At 35.3% G+C, this 25427-nt stretch overlaps 2 protein-coding genes across 2 annotated transcripts; both read left to right on the top strand.

Annotated features, from left to right (window-relative positions):
* Positions 1-829: 829 nt before the first annotated feature.
* Positions 830-7949, top strand: LSM8 (LSM8 homolog, U6 small nuclear RNA associated). The gene is made up of 4 exons (XM_069462197.1): positions 830-933; positions 2071-2111; positions 4717-4844; positions 7709-7949. The coding sequence occupies exons 1-4, from the start codon at positions 903-905 to the stop codon at positions 7797-7799; spliced, it is 291 nt and encodes a 96-aa protein (XP_069318298.1). The 5' UTR covers positions 830-902; the 3' UTR covers positions 7800-7949.
* A 4707-nt stretch (positions 7950-12656) lies between these two features.
* ANKRD7 (ankyrin repeat domain 7) lies at positions 12657-23266 on the top strand. The gene is made up of 5 exons (XM_069462358.1): positions 12657-12862; positions 21165-21279; positions 21421-21594; positions 22447-22553; positions 23125-23266. Exons 1-5 carry the CDS (start codon positions 12657-12659, stop codon positions 23264-23266), a joined length of 744 nt encoding a protein of 247 aa, XP_069318459.1.
* The last annotated feature ends 2161 nt before the right edge of the window (positions 23267-25427 follow it).

Raw genomic sequence — 25427 nt, forward strand, 5'->3', positions numbered from 1 at the left:
ATAGAAGCTAAGGAAACCGAGGCCCAGAAGAGTTTAAATGACTTGTGTAAAGACAATTTTTTAGCAGGGCTAAGATTAGAACCCAGTTTGGTGCTTACTCCCAAGCCTCTTTCTGAATCTGTCCTTTCATGTTGGTGCGGCAGCCTTTCATTTATTAATTTCAACCTGAGGAAAGAGAACTCATGGCGTGGTGGAAGCGTGAACATCTAAGGGATATTCGCACAAATTTTCCTATTTGGTTTCAATTTCTAAAAGAAGTAACAACGCCTCCATTTTGGAGCACTTTTAGAGACAAATACAGAATATACGAACATGTTTTTCAGTTGAATTCTCCACGGTTGTACACCATGTGGTTACAACGTGCGCAACCTTGTCCCTCACCATTTACCCTCTTTTTGGTTATTTTCGTCTCGTGCGGCACAAAACTAGAGATTCCTCTGCCCGCACCTACATTCCATACAAGACAGCACTCATTTCTCTTCTCCTTTACTCATAATGAAAACACTACTCCATTTCTTCCTACCTGCCCTCTCTTTTCGCAACTCTACCTCGTAACTTCTACCACATTGCTTTTTACTAGACTAGCAAAGTCGCCCTTCCAACTTCTACCTCCTACTCCACCTTCAGGAAGTTTCTTCCTTCCGCTTCTCGCTCGCTTTTGTCTCTCGCGGCTGCCAGATCCCCGCCCGGAATTACAGTGCGCACGCGCACTAACTCGTCACCGCTTCTCTGCTTCTGCTTGGTTGGCCCGTTCTTCCCTATTTCCGACTCACAGTGGTGCGGCAACTCTCGCGATAATTGCTGCCGCCTACGGGCGCGAGCGTTTGTGTGTTTCTGGCGGGCCCTTTTAGCTCTACTAGTAGCCGGTTCCTGTGTTGCCCGGAATTGCCGGGCCGAGCAGCATGACGTCCGCCCTGGAGAACTACATCAACCGTATCCTCGGGCTGGCCGGCGCGAGCGCTAGCCAAGGCAGCGGCAAGGCCGGCGTCCGCACTGGAGCGGGGCGGGTGCGGAAGAGGCCGGGCTCGGTGGGCGGTTGGGACGACCGAGCACGGCGGGATCCGGGAGCGGGTGAGGGGATGAGGACCCGGGAGCAGCCAGTCCGGGCTCAAGGCTTCTTAATTTTATCCTAAAAAAATAAAAGTAAAAACCCAATGTAATTATTCCGAACTTTACTCTCTATAAAAAATATGTTCTTGATTCATTTTTACTATTTTCCTAGGGCCTCTGTGTTCAAGTTTGGCAACAAGATGAACAATTGCCATAGTGGCGACGATGGTTTTGTAAATCTATGTACTTGTTCTATTCACAGGCCTTGCTCATTGTTCGAGGATAGCAAAAAGTTTAAAGATGGTTCACAAGCTGAATTGCTGCCCTTTACCACTTGAAGTCTCAACTTGTTGATAGAATGAAAATAATGCCTGCTGTGGTAATGGATTATGGTGAGGGGCAAGTAACTTAAAAACCCACGTGAAGTCTTAGAGTACAAATGTTACCGTTTTAAAGCCTCAGGACAAAAACACTACATTGTTTCCATGTACAAACTGGGGACAAAAATTAAATACCGAAGGCTTTAAATTATGCAAGCGTTATTGGCACCTGCTGACATTGATTATAGGTTTTTTTCTTTTGAATTCTAGAAGCCAGGTCCTGAAACTGTGTTAATGTGCCTGAAATCATCCAACATTGATTAATTTAGCATTTATCCAATTTTCATTTTAGAAATGAAGAAATAGGGCTAAGAAAGGAGGAAATATCTTGCCCAAAGTCATAGATTGTCAACATTCCTAGTTTAAACAAAGTTCCAAAAATCCAAGTTGTTTGAGACAGGGTACAGTGATCACATACAGAAAGAGATTTCCTTTCTTTCTTTTTCGTTTTTTTAATTATGTAATTATCACAAGGACTAGTAGTTAGAAACAGTTTTTATGCAGGGAATGTAGTGGCTGTGTTGGTTACCTTTACCCTAATTCTGTCACTTTTTTCTAGTAATTTAGCTCATTCCCTTACCAGAGTCTAAATTTTCAGTTCATATTCCCTAAGAAATACTTTCCTTGATTCAATGATCAGGAACTGTTGCTGTTATTACTTCTGATGGGAGAATGATTGTGGTAAGTCTTTGGCATTTTCATTCTCTGCTTTCTTGTAGCCTTATTGTTTATAAATTTTTATGTAAAATCTAAGATCTCTAATGCCCAGGCACTACAATACCTGCATTGCAGTTTTATTATGATTCAGCTCTTACCGCTTTGCTGCCAATCCATATTTTCTTCATTAATAAATATGTTACTTCCAAGTCTTATAGGAGCTAGAATAATAGGTTCTGCCCTTAGAGAGCTCCTAGTCTAGTCTGCAGGTCTGTACTTTAAACTTATTTATTTTCCTCTTCCATTTTTTATTTCTGTCCCCTTTCAGTGCCTTGACATTTGCCACATGAATCATAATTTTTTTGAAAATTTGAGTATGCTTCTTAGAAACTTTTTTATGATGTAGATGCTACATATATGAGTATTTAAGACTTGTATGTTCTTAATATTCTTTGAATATTTTAAGGTTTAATGACTTATGTTTTCTGTAAGACATATTATGATGATTGATTCTAAATTTATGTGTATTATTGACCTCCTTTAAAGGCATTTCTCAGTTGCTAATTTACCTCTATAACAAAGATAAAACCTTCCTATGGCTGATATTTGTATTTTGAATTTGATCTGAGGAATTTATCTCATGTTTTTGGCTACTTGATTATTTCTTCATTTATAATTCATGTGATTGCTTCCAAAAAAGTTTTAAGGCTGGTAAACTTTCTCTTCTTTTTAATCTTACTTAATGTCTTCAGATAATTTAATCCCTTACTTTCCCATTCTGCAGTTTCGTTTTTGTTTGTTTTCTTTTTCATTCTTGTGATTTTTTTCCCAGTGGGTTGTTAATTACTACTAGTCAAAGTTATTAAATGTATGTCACGTACTGGGCACATATGTGTGCCCATTATTTAATCTGTAGTACAACCTTGTGAAGAATTACCCCTATATTCTGTGTTGGGAACCAAGCTCAGAGAAAGTGAGTCACTTTCCCAGAGTCACAAGGATAACAAGTGGCAGAACCAAACTAGGATTTAAATTGGGTTTGACTCTAAAACCAAAGCCAGTTGCTTTGCTTCTTTCTTAAATAAGGAAGCAATGGTGGTTTTTTTTTTTTTTAGGCCCCTCACATTGTATTGTGTCAAATGTGGGCAGTTTGAAATATTTTAATCTCAACACTTCAAGAAGCCTATTGCTCTTAACAGATATTTGCAAATAATTTTTTTTATTTTGTGTAAACCTTAAGTTCACATTTTCTTGTTTTCATTAAGAGGGTAGATAGTAAACTGGAGAATTATTTTTAATTTTATAGAAGAAAGAAAGCGATGTAAAAAGAGTATCTTGAGTACTAGAGTTCAGTAGTTCTGTATTTCTTTGACACATAGTTTACTTGATGGAATAGTTATGTGTAAAATGAAGCCAAGAGGTTATGTATGGGTGTTTATGATAGCAACCTTTTGCTGACAAGTATAGTAAATGATCTATGTTTTGTTTTTCTTCCAAATTCTGGGTTCTGGGTTTCTCTTTATTTCATTCTGATTTTATATATTTTGATTTTCAGAACATTAAATAGTTTAACAGTAATCTTGAGAGATTTAACCAGCCCAAACCAATATAAGCTGCTGTTTCTTCAGAAACTTGAATAGAATCTGAGTTACCATGTTATACAAGGCCCATGTCTTCCTTTATTCAAAACCAAGCTGCTTTTATAAAACTTTTGCTGATCATTTTTTTCAAGTTCTGTTTCTAATTATTACAGTAACATTTGCACCTACCTTACTGTGTTATTGGGAGAATTAAATAATAAATACCTGTGATACACATTAAATAATAAATACGCGTGAGACACAGAATACTGGCAGCTAGTAAGTACTCATTAAGTATTATCTGTAACTACGGGTTGAAGTTTTTGTGTGTATGGGACTAATTTGAATCTCTGAAAAATGGCAAATTATATTTACTTGTTTACAGTGTTAATAGCATAATGCAGTAGTTCACTGGTCTATCCTTTTGTGGTTCAGATCCTGGCTCTGCTGCTCACTTCCATGAGACCATGAGAGAAATTCTCTGCTCCTTAGTTTTTCTTCTTTGAAATGGGGACAATTATTGTATTATCTTGAAGGGTAGAGATTAGTTGAGATAACATATGCAGTGTGTCTAACAAACTGCCTAGTACTAGTATGTATAATAGTATGCAGTGATACTGTTACATTGCTATAGTTGGTATGTAGGGTTTCTCCTTGTTTATATATTTATATATCATGTTCCCTTAAATTTCCCTTCTTTTAATTTGTGTCCTTAGAATGTTAGCTCCTGGACAACATGAGCTTTTATGATACTTGGAAATACTCACACTAGTACATATAGGTGCCCTTTGTAACTCTGAACAACTCTGCATACTAGTCAGATACGTTGTATAGGTTTCCCCCCCCACCCACCCCCTTAAACAACCAAGAGGTAGGTTTTGTACCCAGGAATACTGTCGGATATAAAGAAGGCATTTTGACAGTGGAGTTATATTTAAAATCGGTACTTCTGTTGGAGTACCTGACAACTAAAATGGTTGTAAGGTTGAATTTATACATTCATGTAAACCCAAATATTTCTCTTTTGCTCCTGGATGTTTTCTTTACAGGGAACACTGAAAGGTTTTGACCAGACCATTAATCTGATTTTGGATGAAAGCCATGAACGAGTATTCAGCTCTTCACAGGGAGTAGAGCAAGTGGTACTAGGATTGTACATTGTAAGAGGTGACAACGTGTAAGTAGATTATGTCTTTTTAAGGCAGGTTAAAATTATACTACAGGTGTACTGCCTTCCTTTATGTAGACGTTTTCCCCAAAATATACTATGTCAACCATACAAAGTTAGTAGAATCAGGCACTCATTTGTTTTGTGAATGTGGCTTTTCTTACATTTGCTTAAAGTAAAGCAGTTCTATACATTTTATGTCAACATTTATTCAGGTGCCAACCAAAGCTATCTCTTTACAAATTAAACTTTCTCCTGAGATCAGTCCATACCTCTGATAGTTGGGTGTCCTGGATAGGATCCAGAAAGGGCGCTGCCTCATACCAAATACTTAATTAGAGAGGCTTCTTAAAATGGTCTTCCAAATACCCTGAATTTCAGCAGAACGTAAATATATTGTGAGAGTCCAAGGCTAGAAAATGCGTTTGAAATCTCTTCTTGGCACAATTTTAAATAATTCGTAGTCTATAATATAGCTGTATTTATAAACAAGGATTTATGCATTGCTTATTTTCTTTTAATTTTTTAGTATATTGACCACTTAAGATGTCCCATGTTTACTCTGTGGCCTCGGTTAACTTGGGACACACCCATACACCAGTTTGAGAGTATTTTAGTGATAGCAATTTAAGAAAAGCCTGCAGCTATATAGAGCAGTACTGTCCAAAAGAACTTTTTGCGATGTGGAAATGTTGCATACCTGCATTTTCCAGTACAGTAGTCACTAGCCATTGAGTACTTGGAAAGTGACTAGTGTGACTGAGGAGCTGAAATTTAAATTTTATTTAGTTGTAATTAATTTTAATAGTTATATGTGGCTTGTAATAGTATAGTTATAGAGGCTAGAAGAATTTGAATCAGTTCTCCAGTGAGTACTGTATTTAATCAAAATATGACTGGAAGGTAACAAAATATAAAAGATGAAGGGACACTTTATTCATTTAAGTTGTTTGTGTTAACTAAATTGCCTTTACATGGATAAATTATTTGATCTTTAATCAAAATTAGGGGTTTAAAGCTGGGCACATGGCATTCACTGAGTAGTCCCAGCTACTCACAAAGCTGAGGCGGAATGATTACTTAAGTCCAGGAGTTTGAGGTCAGCCTGGACTAGATAGAGAGTGAGAAAAAAAATCAAAGGTTTATAAAATATTCTATAGAGATGACTTTTTAGGTGGAATTATAAGGTGAGCTGTAAAGAATAAGAGGGAAGCAAAGCAGGTAGGGCCCAGGTCCCCTGACCAGAACAACATTGATTGGTTCTGGAATGTATAATAATTGATTTTAAGAAGATTTCTTCTACTTTAAAAATGTAGTTTTTTTTTTTTTTTTTGGAACTTCAGTTAAAAAAAATTTATTTAAACCTTTGCCCTAGACCCAGTGGTGTGCTGGAACCAGCTAATACTGGCTCATGAAAGCAGATTGTTATATTTTCAGGAATTTGGCAAGCTGATTGATTGTTAGTATTTGAAATTGGGCATGGTGGGAGTATTGTGCAATGGATATTAGTAAATGCTTCAAACCAGCCTCCTCGTTTTACTCCAGAGAGCTGGTTTTTAAACACTTACCAAAATTCCACTACCTACTTACAGGATTTTATTTTATTTTATTTTGTTTTTTTTAGACAGAGTCTCGCTCTGTTGCCCGGGCTAGAGTCAGTACCGTGGTGTCAGCCTAGCTCACAGCAACTTCAAACTCCTGGGCTTAAGCAATCCTACTGCCTCAGCCTCCCGAGTAGCTGTGACTACAGGCATGTGCCACCATGCCCGGCTAATTTTTTCTATATATATTTTAGTTGGCCAGATAATTTCTTTCTATTGTTAGTAGAGACGGGGTCTCGCTCTTGCTCAGGCTGGTCTCGAACTCCTGACTTGGAGCTATCCACCTACCTTGGCCTCCCAGAGTGCTAGGATTACAGGCGTGAGCCATCGCACCCGGCCTTAAGCGTAGAATTGAGGTCTTTAATTTGTTTTATTTTGAGAAAATATAATCTACCAGAGCAAAATTGGACTGATTCTATATTATAAATATTCATCTTTAGAATTACTCTCATTAAAATCAAACAAATGTAAACCCAACAAATAACAGTTTTGTATGGGATAATGTTTCATAGATCAACATCCTGTCATCTGGGTAATAACATTGATTATATCAAGTCAGAGGGCTATGGGTTGGTTACCTAGCATGCTATTAATGAATTTAATGTTATAGATGTTACATTATTGTTGAACAAGGAAGAGTTTCCTGGCTTTAACCCTAGCCAGTCAATATCAAAAATCATTTGTTAGATACCAAAGTACCTACTGCTACTATTATCTTTGTATATGAAGAACTGTACTTTTTAAAAAAGTCTTAGATTTAATTGGAAACTGAAAAATCATAAAAAGGAAACTAGTAGGTATACTAATGTATCATTTATGGATATAGTTCAAGATTACTCAAAAATTGATACTTACATTTGCTGATTTAGTAGTAATTTTTTTTTCTTCAATACAGTCCCAGAATTGAATTGAAATCATAGGATTTGGAAGTTTTGGGTTTTTATACCATACCTATCTCCCATATGTGTTTTTTTCCTTTAAAGACTCATGATCCAATCGCTTTATGCAATCTGTCCCTTAATATTGGTTCTTGTAATAATGTTTCTTCAAATAATTCCTTCTTGAGTTTTATGACTTAAATATATAGTTCACTGACTCATGCAAATATTTGCTTTTTACCTTAAGTAGTTCTTTTTACTATGGTCTCTCACTTTTATGTTTTGGAAGAATGCTACTAAGTGCTTTGGTTTGATTAGTAAGATTTTTGGAACACATGCAAAATTTCAGAAATGCAACTGTTTTAACTCTTTTTTTCTCCATAAATAATTATAGTGCAGTCATTGGAGAAATTGATGAAGAGACAGATTCTGCGCTTGATTTGGGGAATATTCGAGCAGAACCTCTGAACTCTGTAGCACACTGAAGAAAAACTACATACTTGGACATCTGTAAATCTTTGTACAGAAACTGCTTATTCTGAGTATGATGTGTGGAATTTTTATGAACATGTAATTGTGGATTTTGACTATATTGATTTATTGTAATATGTAAATTAAAATATTTCTACATTTTATTGAAAAAACTTTTTTTTTGCCTAACTCATAACTTTGGCAGCTTGGTTTTATTTTTCTATTAAATGGAGTGAAAATCTCATAATCATTTTGAAAACTTAGAAAAAAAATCAGGACTTGCTCATATTTTAATATTTATGGAAAACGAGTGTAAAAGAGATATTTGTATGCAATATAAGTCAAGCATACAAACAACATCACTAGTACAGGATATATATGTTTCTTACCCTGATTTTGAGAAAGTCACAGGAAGGTAAATCCCATTTTCTACAGTTACCTGAATCATCAGCATTTATCACACTGCCCTGGTGGTGGTTTACTAGTGCTTTTGAAAGTTTCTTCCCAGTACTTAGGCATGGGTAGCGTAAAAATGTGCCTGGTTGAGAAAAAGAAAAATGCTGTCAAAGTTTTAATAGATTGGGCCAAAAATTGAGACTTGAATATTAAGGATGACTGGGAAAGGTAGGATTGATGGAGAGGATATTGTTAAAATTTTTGGATGCCCCTTAGGTTACATATTAAAGAAATATGAACACATTAATATTGAATTTTGTAGATAGTAATCTGAAAAAATTGATTCCATGTAGTTTTAAAAGCCATTATAGCTTTTAATTTTGAAGAATTGTGGAATTTCTAATATTAAAGGAGTTTTTATTGTTTATAAATGTTGAATAAATAAACTAAGTTTATTTTGAAGCAGTGCTTGCTATCATTGCCAACAATTTTCCATAACTCATTGGTTTCATAAACCTGATTTAATAAAAAGTAAAGGTGGTTTTTTTAAAGAATCCATAGAAACTATGTTCTAAGTAGTGTTTAGATATCCAATCTAGTCCACAAAAATTCTCATTAACTCACGTGTAGGCCAAAGTGTGTATCTTTGTGATGAGAAGAAAATAGAAAAGTATTTGTCCTTGTAATTCAAACAAAATTTAAGTAGTCTTTTTTTTTTTTTTTTTAATGAAAAGTACTTAAAATAGATGTTGGCAAACTTTTTCTGTAAGATCCCTACAGTAAATATTTTCAGGCTTTGAAGGCCATGTGGTCTCTGTCACAGCTACTCAACTCTGCTGTTATAGTACAAAAACAGCCATAGATATTATTAATACATAAATGAATAGTCATGGCTGTCTTCCAATAAAAGTGCATTTATAAAGCAGGCAGGGTTGGATTTGACTTGAAGGTAATAGTTTGCTGACCCTTGGCTTAAACAATACAAGTTCAGTAAGAAAAGATGAAGGCCAGTTTGTATAAATTCCAGAATGGAACTTTTCAGAGAGTTTAAAAGTAGCTTTCATTCATATTTTTTAACATTTGAAAATTTTATTAAACATAGTTTTGGGGGAGGAAAATACCTTCACTCACAGAAACAAGCTTTGTATGGAAAGAAATGTTAAGACAGTTTTCTTCATTGGTTACCGAGCACTCATCACCCTGGAATAACTTGGTTGATATTCTATGCTGACTCTGGGAGGATTAAAGAGAGGCTAGCTAGTATTGGCTATTCATAAATATTTGGCTTTTGTAGTATGAGGTTTTGTAATCAATTTAGTAATAAAATGAAAATGATTTCAAAGTGTAAGGCAAACTTAGGCAAGTTTAATTAGGGACTGTGAACCAAATACTCAATTTTAATAAATAACGGTATTTTAAACTGGTAAACTAATTCCAAAAAATCAAGAATACATATCATTCAATTGCTAAAGCAAATGTATTCTAATGGTACAAATGAAGTCTAGAGTGATCTTTTCTCAAAATACTTGACACATCAACAGACTACACAAACAAGGAAACAAACTAGTCCTGTCCTCAGTAATGGGTATCTTTGGAATCTTCTAAAGCACCTTATAAAGATTGAGTTTCCTGGTTGATGTTGGAAAAAGCATTCCCAAAATATAAATTATTGCCTTTATTAATGGTTTATGGGGAAAATGAGTGATAATATACCAAATGGTATATGTAATTCTTTATTCCTGAATGCACATGGTAGGCTTTTGATACTCACCATTCAAATTGGATTTCTTTTTGCATGAGAATTGTAAGGGAACCACAGCCATGAGTGGTAACAAGATTAATATACAGTGTCAAGTTTTTTATATTTAATGAGACTTTTATTCTATAATCAGTTTCTTATTTATAAAGAAGCTCAAATCAATTTTAACCTGTAATTACCTCTGTGCTTTGTGACTCAGGCATAATCTAAACCCAGCTTAATAATGACTCAAAGAGGTGTTTCTTGGCAAGATATTTTCATTAAAGTAATTGGAAAAGGGCAATTAACTGCAAAAAGGACTGAATTTTTTTTTCTTTTTAACTGAAAAGATACTATCTAAAATAATAGTTTAAAATAACATTGCACTTTGATAGGTTAAATGGCTTCACATGCTGATGATTTTGGCTTAAATATTACAAATCTTAATCCAGAAGAATGAGATACTAAAGATAACATTTGTTTAAATATGCTCCTTAACAAACACTTTTATAAAATCATTTTGAACTCTTAAGCTAATGTGAGATTTAAGTATGATAAAAACTTTTAATTGGTATTTAGTGCAAACATAGTATAACCATGTCAAAACTTTTCTCAGACACGTAAGTATGGAAGAGAAAGTAAACAGTCCCTTTAAAATAGCATGTGAACCAAATTGTCTAGTAGCTAGAGTTATAAAGCAGCCCTTAACTGCTGATATATTAATAGTATATTCTGTGCCCATCACCTTTAAAATTAGAAGGTAGCATTTATTGAGTGCCTGCCATGTGTCAGGGATGATGCTAAGTGCTTGCAAAAATGATCATTTTACATGTGGAAAAACAGAATCAGGAGGGTTAAATGCCTTACAAGAGGTAGCACTAGTAATAACAGGGTTCAAATTTGTCTTTGTACTCCTTATACAATACTGCCTATGAACAGAAAGTATAGTCTCAAGATCTCTGCTATCAAGCATCTACCAGAAGCCTGATTGAGAAATACTTAGACAATCTAAGGCTGTTCCCAAAGCTGTAATGTGGGCCATTTTCATTATAATTACCAGAGGTGCTTTATAAATATTCTTGGGCCCTGCTTTCATTGACTGTGGTTCAGTAGCTCTGTTATGGGGTAAAAAGGAGTAGTCACTAAACAGCAAAGGAAAGCATGGTGGAATTATTAAAAGACAGCGCTTGCCCTGTGCTGGGCTTACCCCACAGAATCCTTATCTTTAAGATAAAAATAATAACATCTATCTTCCTGGGTTGTGAAAAATAAAATCAGACTGCATTTAAAACACTTGGTATGATTTCTAGGCCATAATTGTAAACAGCTATTCTAGTATTTAAAGGCCAATGTGGGAAAGTCACAAACGTGGGTCTTCTGCCACCTTAGTTTTTCAGTCTGTCCCACTAACTACCATAATTCTACAAGAAAATACAATATATAAATTTTGAAGAATTCAGATTATATGGAAGTTATGTATAAGTTTACACTATTTTAACAAGTATACAATAAAATTAAATTTATTTCTATGGCAATCATATATTCCTCATGGAGTCTGAAAACTCAGACTTGTGTAGTTATTACCTCATTTAATCATTTTAAATTTCATTTAAATTATTTTGAGTTTTTTTTTAACTTGGGCTTTTAATCTCAGTTTTTAGGTTATGAACAAATTTGATAAAATTGCTTTCTGTTTACATATAAAATTGAAATGTTGACAAGGCAAACCTATCTCCATTCAGCTTGATGCTGATCCATTAAATGGCATAGTGCTCTCATTCAACCAGCAAAAAATTCACTTAATTGTGAGATATCTAGTATTTATGCTCCGTCCTGTTTATAGGAATTATTTATGTGAAATTTGGTCACCTGCTTTGATGTGATCTTCATTCCTCTCTACAGTGGGAAACTACATGACCTGGACTCAATTAGTCTTTGTGAATCGATGCTGCCTCCTAGTGGTCACTGCTTCCTTTTCTTCGTGTCAATAAACTTTAAAAATAGATTTTGGAATTTTGTCAGGCACATTTGTCAAACTGTTAATACATGCCAAGCACTGTAGCTGACATTGCGGATGTACCAGAGAACAATATTAATAACTTCTTGTCTTTGTGACGCGTGTATCTATCTATATCTACCTCAACCAAATCATCTTGACTCAAAGATCTACCGTCCAAGGTCATGAGTTATGTCATCAGATTCTTCTAGTATTCTAGGATAGTTTATCGGGTCTGGTTCATTCAGAGAAACTAGAAATGGTCTTTTTAAATGGATATAATTTATATCAATCATTTTCTCCATCTATTTTTCTGTTTTGATATTGCTAAGTCTGTGTAGGTTGCCTAATTCTAAGGATAAAGACAAAATAGAACTTCGCCAGAAGAGTTTTCTATCATTAATTAACAATAGGCCATCTTGCTGCCCGTGGGCATCATTTGGGAAATGGAGGAGTTGAGAACTACTCTTCAAGACATTTTCCAGATTTTTTTTCAAGACATTCAGGCTGCGGCTGCGCGGGGTCCTGGGTGTTGCCTGGCAACCTAGGCCCGCCCAGGCCTAGGCCGGGGGTGGGGGTAGGGTGGGTTTGGGGAGGGCCCAGCCTCCTTCCGGTCTCCGGACACGTCTGCTTTGGTCAGGGTCTCCAGTGGGCCGCCAGCCACGTGCTGAGAGGCAGGGCTGGCGGTTAGGAGCCCCAGAAACTACCTGGCCCGACCTGAGGACTGCAGCTTGCGGCGCCATGAAGAAAGTTTTCCGCTTCTGGGGGAGGAAGGATGAGTCCCACAGCCGTACCTCCTCAGACTTGCCCATGGGCTTGGGCTACGACCTTCGAGACAAGGATTTAAAGAAACTTCACAAAGCTGCTTCAGTCGGGGATTTGGAGAAGCTGAACAAGTACTTCCAGCTCAAGAAACTTGATGTGAACATGCGGGACAAAGAATACAGGTGACCAGAGCTGAAGAGCCGGCGGGTAGGGAGAAGCTAGGGCTTCACTGGATCCGCCAGTCAGAAACAAGCCACGTTCGGCTGTTTGACGCTGGTAGTCTCTTTGGGTTTTACAGAGCAGAGATTGGTAACCATTGGCAGAGAGTCACACTCCAACTCTCATCTTCTTAATTTTTTTTTTTTTAAGTGCTTACCTGGGTGTTTTTGTCCTCCCTGATTCTGTCCACTCCTCCCACCACCTTAATCTCCACCAGCACTCCATCCTTTTGCCCATCTTGGTGTTTTGCTCTTGTTCCCAGCTGTGTAAAATTTACCATTTTACTAATAGAAGAATAGGAAGAGATTAGGGGCGACCACCAAGAACAGTGGTGGTTAAGATTTTAAGACTTCAAAACACCAAAACAAGTAACTTTTTTTAAACAAAAGAAACTTGTTGACTTTATTAATATTTAACAAACAAACTTATTTGGACAGAGGATAATTTTTTCCTCTTCTTTGCTGCACATTCTTTACCACCAGTTTGCTTAGCTCTAAATTCATCGTGTCAACAAATATATACTGCAAACATATGTAACAATTATATAAACTAGGTAATGTGTTAGATTCTGGGATAATATGGTGAATAAGCTAGACAGACTATTTCATAGCCACATTCATTACCATTGAACTTGTCAAGTCACAAAGATTCTTCATAGCCTGAAAGTGCATTGATACACTGCAGTCAGCTGTATAGCCTCTGTTACACCATGGACTTTACTTCAGTTACAAGTGACTTTGAGAATTTCCAGACTCAGAGCTGCTCTTGAGCTGGGCTTGACAGACAAGAGGGACCTCCCATGTAGCCGAGTATCCAAGTTAGCTCTATAACAAGTACAGTTTATAGGATCTGTCTTGGCACACTTGAGAGCACAATGGCTGCTTCAAAACAGGCATTTGAACTAATTGTTGAATCAAAATTTAATATGCCAAAAAATGTGCTAATTTAATGCTAGGCAGTGGCACATATTGTGCTACTCACATATTGTGTATATTCATCTGCTTGATTATGTCCCATAAGTCGTTTAAGCTGTCTTCACTCTTTTTCATTTTTTTTTTATTTCTCTGACTGAATTCTTTCCATGAACCTGTGTTTGTATTGACTGATTTCTTCTGCTTGATTTAGTTTGATGTTGAACCTTTTAATAGTGAATTTTTTAGTAAGGTTATTGTGTTCTTCAACTCCATGATTTCTGTATGGTAATTTTTAATATTTTCTGTCTCTGTTGAAATTTTCACTTTGTTCCAGCATATTTTCTTGAACTCTATGAGAGTCATTTTTAATTCTCTATCAGGTAATTCGTATAGTCCATATCATTAGGGCTGGTTTCTGGAGATGTATCTTGGGTTACCTTGGAACATCAATGCTTGTTTTTTCATTTTTCTGGACTGTTGATGTTGGTGTCTGTGCACCAGACAAAGAAGGAACCTCTCTCAGTTTTCCTGGATTTGTCTCATGCAGGAGAAGACCTCTAGCAAAAAGCCTGGCCAGAGATTCCAGAAGCCTATATCCTCCTCAGGGAGAAGCAGACAGCTGTGCTGTTTTGTCTGCGTGTTTTGTGTTGACTCGGGAGAGGATCAATAGCATCTATCAGCCCAAGCTGCCACCTCCATTCTCCCTCTGGTGGCTGAACTGTGCTGGACCTGTCAGAGCTCCAGGACTGGAGAGATGGAGGCTAGTTCTTTGGGCAGCACCAGAGCCATTGGGGCACTGGGCACACAGATCAACTCATTTCCCTAACAGAAGTTGAGAGCTGAGATTTTTCATGCAATTGCTCTTTGCTGAACAGGGGGTAGGATCAATGGTGTCTACCAGTTCAAGCTGCTACCTCTGTTCTTACCTTGTCTACCAGACTGTGTTGAACCTGTCAGTGCTTCGGGACTGGGAAGAGTATCTGGGGAGCCCCCTTAAGGAAGTTGGTGTGCTGGCAAGACAAACGCTTTTCTCTCCCAGGTAAAACTGGAAGCTAATGAGTCTTCCTGATCATATGGCACTTGGTGGTGGGGGCAGTGTCTTCAGCAAGAGGGTGTCCTGATTCTTCTTTTTAGCTTTGATGAGTCTGGTTTTGCATTCTCTCAGGGTTCAGGAGACTTTCAGTTAGTTTCTGATTTTTCACAAAGGAAGTTTGTCCTTACGCTATTTCTAAATGGGTATATTTGTTGGGGGAAGGAAGGTGCAGAGTTTCCTACTCTGTCATGTTACTGATGTCACTCTGTTTAACATTTTTAATATGGATTACCTATGAAAAATTTCCTCAAATTGAAGAGTATCTTTAGAAAACTCAACAACCACTTACTGCAAAAACAAAATTAATACATATTAAGAAACAAAATTATGTGTTTGTCATTAGTAATAGGAAATATGTACTATCTGTAGCTGCCTTAAAGTCTTTGGAGGAGTTTTCAAGTCATAGAGTATGAAAAGTTTCATGTTTCTTCATAATTGGATAACTGGAAACTATATGGTTAGAGGATTTGTGTTCAGCTTGCTGGTAGCATTATGTCCTTCTCTTTTAACAAAAACAGAGTTGTCCAATCTCTTACATGGCTTTTATCCTACACTACACCACTGAATTAATTTATAGGGTTATGGGTAACTTTGACATGACTTCATTCAGCGGTCAGTTCTCAGTCTTACTTTGCTGGCATGTCAGTCAAGTATTTTATTTGCTGTATCAGTAATATTTGAAATATTGTCTTGTCTTTCAGAACACTAGATTCATCTGGCATTTATCCTACTTTTATGGATACTTCTTTTCGGACTCCTTTGCTGACTTCTCTTCATCTTCCTGACTTGTCAACATTTAATGGATCCTACCCAGAAGTGATTCTCATTCTCTCTCTCCCTCCACCCTCCCTCCCTCTCTCCCTCTCTTCATTCTCCTGGTGAAGAGAAATTGACTTTACATAGCTATATTCCCAATGCCTTCATCTCTGGCCAGACTTCTCTCCCAAACTCTAGATTCATATATACATATATATGAATATATATTATATAAATATATATGAAAAAATATATAAAATTGCCCATATTTACACTTGGATATCTGAGATGTAGTGATGTGCTGGTTTAATAATTTAGGGGTTGGGAGAAGGGAAGGAAAGCTCTGATTCATAGAGTTTGTTGATAGTGGCCAATTTTAAGTCACCAATGTGATGTCAACTGGCTTGCAATATTCCTGAAGATTTAACATTTAGCTTATGAATGCCGCTAGCTCCGTATCATTGATTAAGCATCTCAAACTGAGATCTCAAACATCCCCAAACCGAGATCCTGTTACTCTTTCTCAGACCTGCTCTTCTCTTTCTATAAATGCCAAATCCTTTCTTTAGATTGCTTAAGCCACAAACCTTGGAGTTATTTTTGACTCCTCTCATTCATTCACATCCTCTTTCTGATTAAACAGTAAAACTGTTGGCTCTACCTTCGAAATATATCTAAGATACAACCATTTCTTGTCATCTTCGTAACTACTACCCTAGTCAAAGCCACCATTATGTCTTAACTAGAATTGTGGTGGCCTCTTAATTAGTCTTTGGTCTTTTTCCCTTTTCAGTTTGTTCTCAACACAGCAGCCAGAATGATCCTCTAAACTGTATGTCAAATGATATGACTCCTTGCTTTCACACTGTCTAATCACTTCCCATCTCATTAGAGGTAAAATTCAAGATCTTCGTCCTTACCCTGTTACCTCTCTGATCTTAACTTCTACAACTCTCACTTTCATTCATTTATCTCCAGCTACACTGGCCTTATGTTTCCACAAAAATGCAAGAAATGCATTTCGAATCTTGGGACTGTTGGGTCCTCTGCCTGGAGTGCTTTTCCCCAAGATAGCCATATGACTTGCTTTTTCACTTTTTTTAGATGTTTATTCAATTGTCACCTTACCAGTGAGGACTTCTCTGGCTACTCTCTACCTGCAGTGGTACCCCTTTCTCCTTACTGACATGTCTTATCCTTCTTCCCTGCTAGATTTTTCTCTGTAGCGCTTAATACTGACTGACATACTGTGTATTTTTCAAGTTGTTCTTTGTTTGAATCTTTTACTGACATGTATGATTCATAAGAGCAGATATTTTTGCCTGTTTTTTTTTTTTTTGCTGCTGTATCCTCATCACCTAGAACTCTGCCTAGCCATAGTAAGTGCTTAATAAATAATGTTTGCATAAATAAAGGATAAATCAATATATACATACATAAATGTAAAGGTACTGTTGGCAATAAAAGCAATGAATTACTGATACATGCAACAGCATGGCTGAATCTCAAAAGCGTCATGCTAACTGAAAGAAGCCAGATCACAAAAGACTCCATTTATGTGAAAGTCCAGAAAAGTTATAGTGGCAGAAAGCAAATTAGTGGTTATCAGGGGTTTTAGATACAGAGGGGAGGGAATGACTGTAAAGGGACATGAGGGAACTAACTTTTAAGGGTGACAGAAATGTTCTTTATCATGATTATAGTAGTGGCTATATGACTATATTTTGGGTCAAAACTTATAAAATTGTACATTTAAATGTTATATATAGATTATACCTCAATAAAGCTGAATACAAAAAATCTCAGACTATATTTGAATATTTGTGTGGGGAGGGGAGAGTGTGAGAAAGAGAGAGAGAAAATCTGAAAAGATAGGTACTAAAGTTAAATTTGATATTTCTGAAAAGAGATGAACTTTGGAAAAGTGGGTAGAGTAAGATGGTCATTGGGTGCTGCTTTGTGCTGTTTGAATTTTTTAAATGGTAAATTACAATGTTTTATAGAATGTTTAATAGACTCATTTTAGAAGCATTGTGTTGAAAGTCTCTGATACCTCATGAGCACATTATGTGCATATTAATAATGGCCTATGGAAAAATATTGTTACATATGTTTTCTAGTAAAAATAATGATACTACAAGTTGAAATTTCTGATTAATATGGTAGGGGAAACCTGTGAGCAGGATATCACAGTGGCCTAGTAGGAAAAGCATTGTTTTGAGAATCAAGATCTAAGTTTGAGGCCTTATCTGCATCTATATAACCTTGACCCTAAGTCTCCTCATTTGTCAAATTGAAGCTACTGCTAGATTGGTGTTTTTTAAACGAAAATCTGCAAAGCCCTATTGCAAGAAACTTCTTATTAAACCAGAAAAACTTCCTGTTCATGTGCTCTCAATAGTTGTCTTCTATTTTTGTTTTTATTTCAAGAGCACTGTGCCTAGTAAGTTTGAAAATGAACAGGAGGTGTTTAATATCTCTTCTAGCTATAAAATCGCTTTTATCGTTTTTAATATAAAGTTTAGATCTATATGTAGTCTGGTAAGTGAAGGGTCATTTCCAAATTAATATGTTCAGCCATATTACTCAAACCTAGATTAGATACGAAGTGCCCAGCCTAGAGTTGAAAATGACCTAGTAGTATGAGATAGCTTCCTTGGTTACCTCTCTTTCACTTACCCTGAATTCTAATTCATCAAGAGCCCAACAAAGTCAGTTAATAAAAGAGGTATTGTCATGATGAGACTCAGTTGAAGACTACAGCTTTCCCTGGCCCTTACTGTCTAGTGGAGAATACTTTTCACTTCGGCTTCCATAGTAATCATCCAATCTTCACATCCATTCAAGTCATGCCTTTTGCTAAAGTTCAATTTGAGATTTCTGGGATCTGATCATTCATCACCTGTCCACAGTGTATACTGACAATTCTTCCACCAGTATATGAGAGTGAGAGACTGGGAGAAAACAGAACTTGAATAAAACAAAATGATACCAGCAAACCTGAAACCTTAGAAACCGGGATTAGGCTTTGCAGGAATTTAGCTTTCTGATTAGATAAGTACTAAGAGTTAAGAAGTAACAGTATAAACTAAAGTCTTACGTTGGGAATACAATATATTGATAAAAGTTAAGGATTTTTGACAAATGGAATAATGCTCTTTTTTTAAAAAAAAAAATGTTTCTCTAAGATACCTGTAAATATACTTTTTGCATTCAACCATTCCGGAAAATAGAATGGGTTTTGTTTTTTTATATGAGATGGAAAAACATTTATATTGGCCTTGAAGCATTTACATTATATATGTAAACATTGGGATAAGTGGCCACACAAAGACATTATTTGCTGCATACTCCAGTTGTGAGCCTTAAGGACAGTTAAACTAAAACTTGAATATAAATGTTAAGTGTGTATGTTCTTAAAACATTTTGTCTTTTTAAACTAGGTGAATCCTTTAAAAGGATGCCAAATATTCTAAGTAAATATCTTCTTTATAAGACTGTTTTGAAGATTTGAGTGATATTGGGAACTTTGTAGTGTGTTTCATGCCTGCTCAAGAGAGACTGTTTTCAGATTTTGTGTAAAAGACCACAGGCTATATTGCTAAATACTTCCTTAGAAAGCTGAATCTTTCATGGCTATTTTATATTATTGAATTTGTGGCTGATTTCCTAAGTTCCTTGGAGCATACAGATGAGTTCTGAGATTTTTATCAAAGATTTAATTGTTTTAGAAGGTTTTAGACTTCAAACGGAAGAGTGAAATTATCCAGCAGGGTGCAGTAGCCACTTTTGGAAGACCTCTTGGGACTTACCGAAATGCCCTTTACTTTCTCTTAAAAGAGAGTGATGTGTGTGTGTGTGCATGTTTGTTGTAAATTAATTAAAAAGAAAACAAGTTGGAGTGGAGGGAAAGATAGATTTAAAGTTTGGGGGGAAACTGCCAAAGTTCTTTGGGACTAAATTCTTAATATGTGTATAATGACAGATGGAGGTGACAGATCCAAATGTTTGCCAGGATTTGCTATGCTACTGCAGGGAGTTATCTTAGGTGGGCTTAAAGCTATTTAGCCCTGTGTGTTTGGGTTGAGGGCTGGAAAAACTTCCTATTACATAAGGAAGTTCATCCTCAAAGCCACATTATGGATGGTAACAAAAAGGTTAATCTGTGCTTCCTTGTATCAGGATTGAGAAACCAAATTAGTTACTAGAAATTTGCTTGGTAAGAATGGAATCACAGCAAGGTAAGGTAGACAGTTTGGGGGGATATTTTATTTAGTTCATGAGTCTGACGAATCATTTTTGTCTTACAACAAAGTATTCCTTTCCAATGACTGAAAAGTTTGGGTTCCTTAAATTCAGATTGTCTCTTCCATGGAGGATATTAATTAATCATGGATAACTTTTGGTTTTATTCTGTCATCCTAGCTGACCATCCTCTTCCTGATTATAGTCTTTCTTCAGCTAGGGAATAATATAATTGATTAGAGCTCTGGTTTTTATATTGTAGTTATATTACAGTCTTGCTTTGCAGAGATTACATTCAGGTAAATTTGATTGGAATTCTAGCATTTCCAAATTGTTACAAACTATTTTTATATTTTCTTGATTTATTTCCATAAGTGGTAAGTTATATCATTGTGTATGAATTTTGATAATTTTACCTTTTGAAAGTTACCTTAATTTTAAATCTTTGAAGATTATTTTTGGTACTCCTACGTGTCAATAACATGTCTGTTTAGGTACCCATAAAGTACTTCTGAGGACGTAAAGTGAAGCAGTGAAATGCTATGTAAGTTCTTTTTTTTGGGACATGAGCTATGCATATATAGATTCTGTATTACAAAATTATTTAAAAACAAGGATATAATGGTATCACCTTTGTAAATAAATAAAAATTTATTGAGGGCCAGTCCAGTCTAAAAACTTCAAGTTAAAATGGAGTTAATTAATATTCTGTCATACTTCACAAATGTGTGTTTGGTTTCTGGTAGGCTACCTAGGGTGGGGTTCTTTGAGAAGTAGAAACTAGTGTAATAACTTAAAATGAGGTAGAGATCTACAACTTGGAGGATCCTTAGGCTTTGACCTTTGAGTTCATTTCTCAGATGCAAATGCCAGTTTTACTAGCTGACCAAATAGAAAGAAACACACAATTAGGGGTAGCATGCCATCGAATAGGCAATGTCTTTTCCTCCTTTTACCTATTGAATGTATCTCAGGTTTTAAATACAATTCCTAAATTTTATTGTGATACCTAATTTTATCATACTTTCCAACCTATTTTTCAACTCATATAGTTAAGTTTTCCTTAAAGTGAAACCAGTTAAATATTTGATCTTCAAGGCATTTACACAGCCTTTTAAATTCAGTAAAAAGCAATTATAATTACTGTAAATTTTGTGTAACTATAAGTAAGTGCATGAAGCAAACACCTTAACAATATACAATAAGTAACTTCTCAAATACTTATCTCTAACTTTGTGTTTTGTTATATTGATATAGGACACCTTTGCACTTGGCCTGTGCTAATGGATATACAGATATTGTATGTTTCCTAATTGAGAAACAATGTGAAATAAATGTCCTGGATAGGGAAGGCAGATCTCCATTGATTAAGGTACGTTCTACTCTTTCCTTTTCAAAATGAATGTGTTCCAGTTCTAGTTAATTTTCATACTTTAAAACATAGTATTAAACATTAATTTATCATATCTTAAATAGTAAATTGATTACTGATCTATTCGTGTTGCATTGACAGGCAGTACAGTGTCAAAGGGAGAATTGTGCTACTGTTCTTCTAAGCTATGGTGCAGACCCAAATCTGATGGATTTTAATCATAATACTGCTCTTCATTATGCTGTCTGTGGTCAAAATGTCTCATTAGTTGAAATGTTGCTTAAATACAGAGCTAATCTTGAAGCTAAAAATAAGGTAGGTTTCCATTAAAGAAAAAAGGCTTACACTTTAGAGAGAAGATATTTATTTCAGACAACTAATATATGTTGAAATACATGTCATATAAAGAATGAATTTTCCAAACTGAAATTGGGGAGGAGATGAGAGTATAAAAAACTGACAGAATTTTTCTTCCTTTCAAGTCGTCATCCATTTCATTGCAGATTGTAATGCTGACCTCCAAAGTAAAGTCATATTTACAAATGATAATTGTGCAAAGGGCCATATCAAATGAGAAATATTTGATTCCCTTATAAGTCGATATTGACAAAAATTATAAACTCCACCCTTTTTTCTATTCTATTCATATACTCATGAATAATAAAAAGCATAGGGTTGAATTAGCAAATTATATTATATTACAAGTAATCTAACTTTCCTATTGAGACATTTTGGATAACTGATGAATGCTTTTTTTAAAAAAGCATCTAAACGCTTAGTTTACTGATATTTTGTATACATGACTATCCAAAATAAGTGCCAGTTTTGGAGATTTAAATGAAACCCCATGGAAACCTGTTATGAAATTATGAAATGTGAACTGGTGATATGTATGCTGCTCATCACTTAATTATTCTAGGCTGCTGTTGCTCACAATTTGAATTAAGCCTAAATTAGAAATTTTAATTATTTTTGGCTGGCCCAACTTTGTTTTCTTGATTTTTAGAATTATCTTTTGTTGTGTGTCAAAATCTTTTAAGAGTTAAAGTATATATTCAGAAGTTTCTTATAAGCACACTTATTTTTTAAATTGAATTTAAATCTAAAAGACATGTAACTTTAGTACGGTATTTTAAATAATCATTTTGAAATTTCTTTTTTTTTTAGGATGGGTATACTCCACTTTTACTTGCTGTTAGTGAAAATAATGCAGAAATGGTAAAATTTCTTCTGAGGAAAGGGGCAGATGTGAATGCTTCAGATAACAATCAAAGGTATAATTAATAAAGCTAAATATATAGCCTATAACACAGCTAAAAGGATGAGAAATATATATATATATTGTTTTGATATTGGGAAAATATAAGGCTGTATGACATATGATTTTGGGCAAATTACCTAGACTCCAGGATCTGTTTTTCTATTTATAAAATCAAACACTTGGACCAGATTGGTTGGTTATTATTATTAATTATTATTATTTATAACGTTAGAATCTTACACAGAAGACCAACTATTTTAGTTAAATGGAGGTAGGGGAACCAAAGCCTCAGACACTCTCCTTCATGAAATTTTAAGACATATTCTTGAAAACACTAGGCTTTCAGGGAGCAGAGATTGAAAACTATCAATCCAGCTGCTTCCTAGGGACTCCTTATCTTTAGACTCCATGATATAATCTATGATTGGCACACTTTTTTGAGTAGATCTGTCCCATTTTTTACATTCTTGCTTTGACTCTTTTCCTCATATCCTACATTTGAATAGTAAATTGAGAAGGCTGATTTAAAAAAATGACATGTCTAAGATCCATAAATGGACATTTATTTATATCTCTTGCTCCAGAACAGCCCTTATGATTGCTATCAGTGATGAACCAACAAGTTTAGTAAATCTTCTTCTTCAGCAAGATGTGGATCTATCTTGTCAAGATATTTATGGATTCACAGCTGAGGAGTATGCTTCTTTTAATGGTTTTAGTGTGTAAGTGATACTGCATATCTTTTAACAATTGTTTAGAGTTTGGTTGTAAGAATTAAAGCATGAAGCCCAAAGTACAAAGGTATAATAGGCTCAGCAGCAAGCAGGTGAGCAGATCTGTGGATCCAGGGATTATTGATTTCCTCCATTTGTAGGGTCTAATCAATATAAAAAGTAAAGGTGAGCCAAGTGTACAGATTAACTACCAGTGACATGAGAATGGGCAGTATGCCAGGACCAGGGGTTCAGGTGTCTAGTAACATAGCCATTAATAAACGTATGGGCAGTAGATTTGGGCAAAAGATGATTCCTTCACACAGTGCCCCTCTATTGTCTTTACATATTAGTAATGTAAGGATTTTATTCATGCTTTGAATATGATTATCAATGTTTCATTAGTTAACTTTGGTGTGGTAAGTTCTCAGAATTCTTAAGTATCTTTTCATTATACCCGGAATAAAAAACATTTTCATTATGAACATGAATTTCTGATTTTTAATAGTTAATGAGAAAACAAGATACAATGAACAGAAATTTAATTTATAGCAAATGAAGTTAAATAATATATAGGATTTTAAAAAATAATTTTAAGAGCAATTTTTAATTATGCATAGGGTTTTTTAGTTTATTGTTATTCTACCTACTTTATTCGTATTTTAGCAATACTTTTTTTTATCGTTAATTACATATGAAAAGCATAGGTAGGGAGAAGAAAAATAATCATATACACACATACAGATGTTTATTTTTAAAGTCTTGATTGATTTTACACACTAAAGAATTCATACTTTATTAAATGTATGAACCATAATTGAATACAGTATTTCCTTCTTTGTAATATTGAACATGTGTATCTTGTTTTACCTTACTTTAATCGAACCATATACATAAAAATTTAAATAAAGAGATAAATAACTGGTGAATATTCATACTATAAAAGGATTTTTCCCTCTATATATGAGATCCTTAACGGTTGTTTTTAAATTTGAAATTTTCATGATCACTTAAAAAATTTGGGTCTATGAAACTAGGAGACACATGTTTCTGTTCAGTAAGTATCTATTGATCAAAAAACAGTACTTGTATATTGAAATAACTTGTTTACATCTATAAGTTTTATGAAGCCATCACTGGGTAGTTTGATGGGAAGGAAATCTCACAGACTTTTTTCATCTTCCCCAAATGGCTTTTAGAAATTGTTTTTGTAGATTGCTCCATCATTAATTGAAGAATAAATAGAAGCATGTTGACCATGGAGTTTTTATCCTCTCAATATTTTCATTTTTTCAGTGTTGAAAACTCTAGGAGAATTAGAATTACGTTTTCTCTTTTTTTCAAAAAGGTGAAAGGGAAGAGAGGTAGTTTCCCAATGACTAAGCAATTACCTTTAGGATGTGGGAATGACCAGCATTTAATAAGAATTGCAAATGACTCTTGTAAGCTACGGTTTGTCCCTCTATGCAAGGGGACCTGAGCTTTCTGTGATTGTGACTTTTGTTGCTGAAGCGTCTGTTGCCTAGTTAACGTACTTAAGCAGGTTCCTGTGCTTAATAGGATTATTTGTTGGTGCTCTTCCCTAGTAAGTAGGTTCTGTGGCTTACTCAAATGGAAGTATAGACAATGTTTCTTATACAGTTTTTAAAAATAAGCAACACTGTCACGAATGAGGGAGGTACAGTTAGCTTTAACCCATACATTTCCTCATTCCTTTCACTAAAATTCTGAAACCATATGCCTGCTAATCAGTGACTAGAATGGACTCTTTTCAGTCATGGAGAAAGGTTTATTCTTCACTGGGTGTGTTTCAGTCCCTGACTGAGTTAATTGTCTTCACTTTGTTAAATTATAATTCAGCCCAAGTGCTATGAGGTGAATTTTGTTCCTTCAAAATTCGTATGTGAAAGCCATCACCCTAGTACTAGAGAACGGGACTATATTTGGAGATATGTAAGTTTAAAGGGGTGATTAAGTTAAAGTGAGGCAGTTAGGGTGGGCCCTAATTTAATCTAGCTGGTATCCTTACAAAAAGAGGAGATTAGGACATAAAGAGAAACACCAAGAGTGCTCATATTCAGAGGGATGACTTAAGTGAAGAGGACAGTAATCTACAAGGTGAGGAGAGGCCTGGAACAGATTCTTCCTTTATGGTCCTTAGAGGAAACCAACCC

Source organism: Eulemur rufifrons, chromosome 29, assembly GCF_041146395.1.
Source record: "Eulemur rufifrons isolate Redbay chromosome 29, OSU_ERuf_1, whole genome shotgun sequence".
In the NCBI taxonomy this organism is placed as follows: Eukaryota; Metazoa; Chordata; class Mammalia; order Primates; family Lemuridae; genus Eulemur; species Eulemur rufifrons.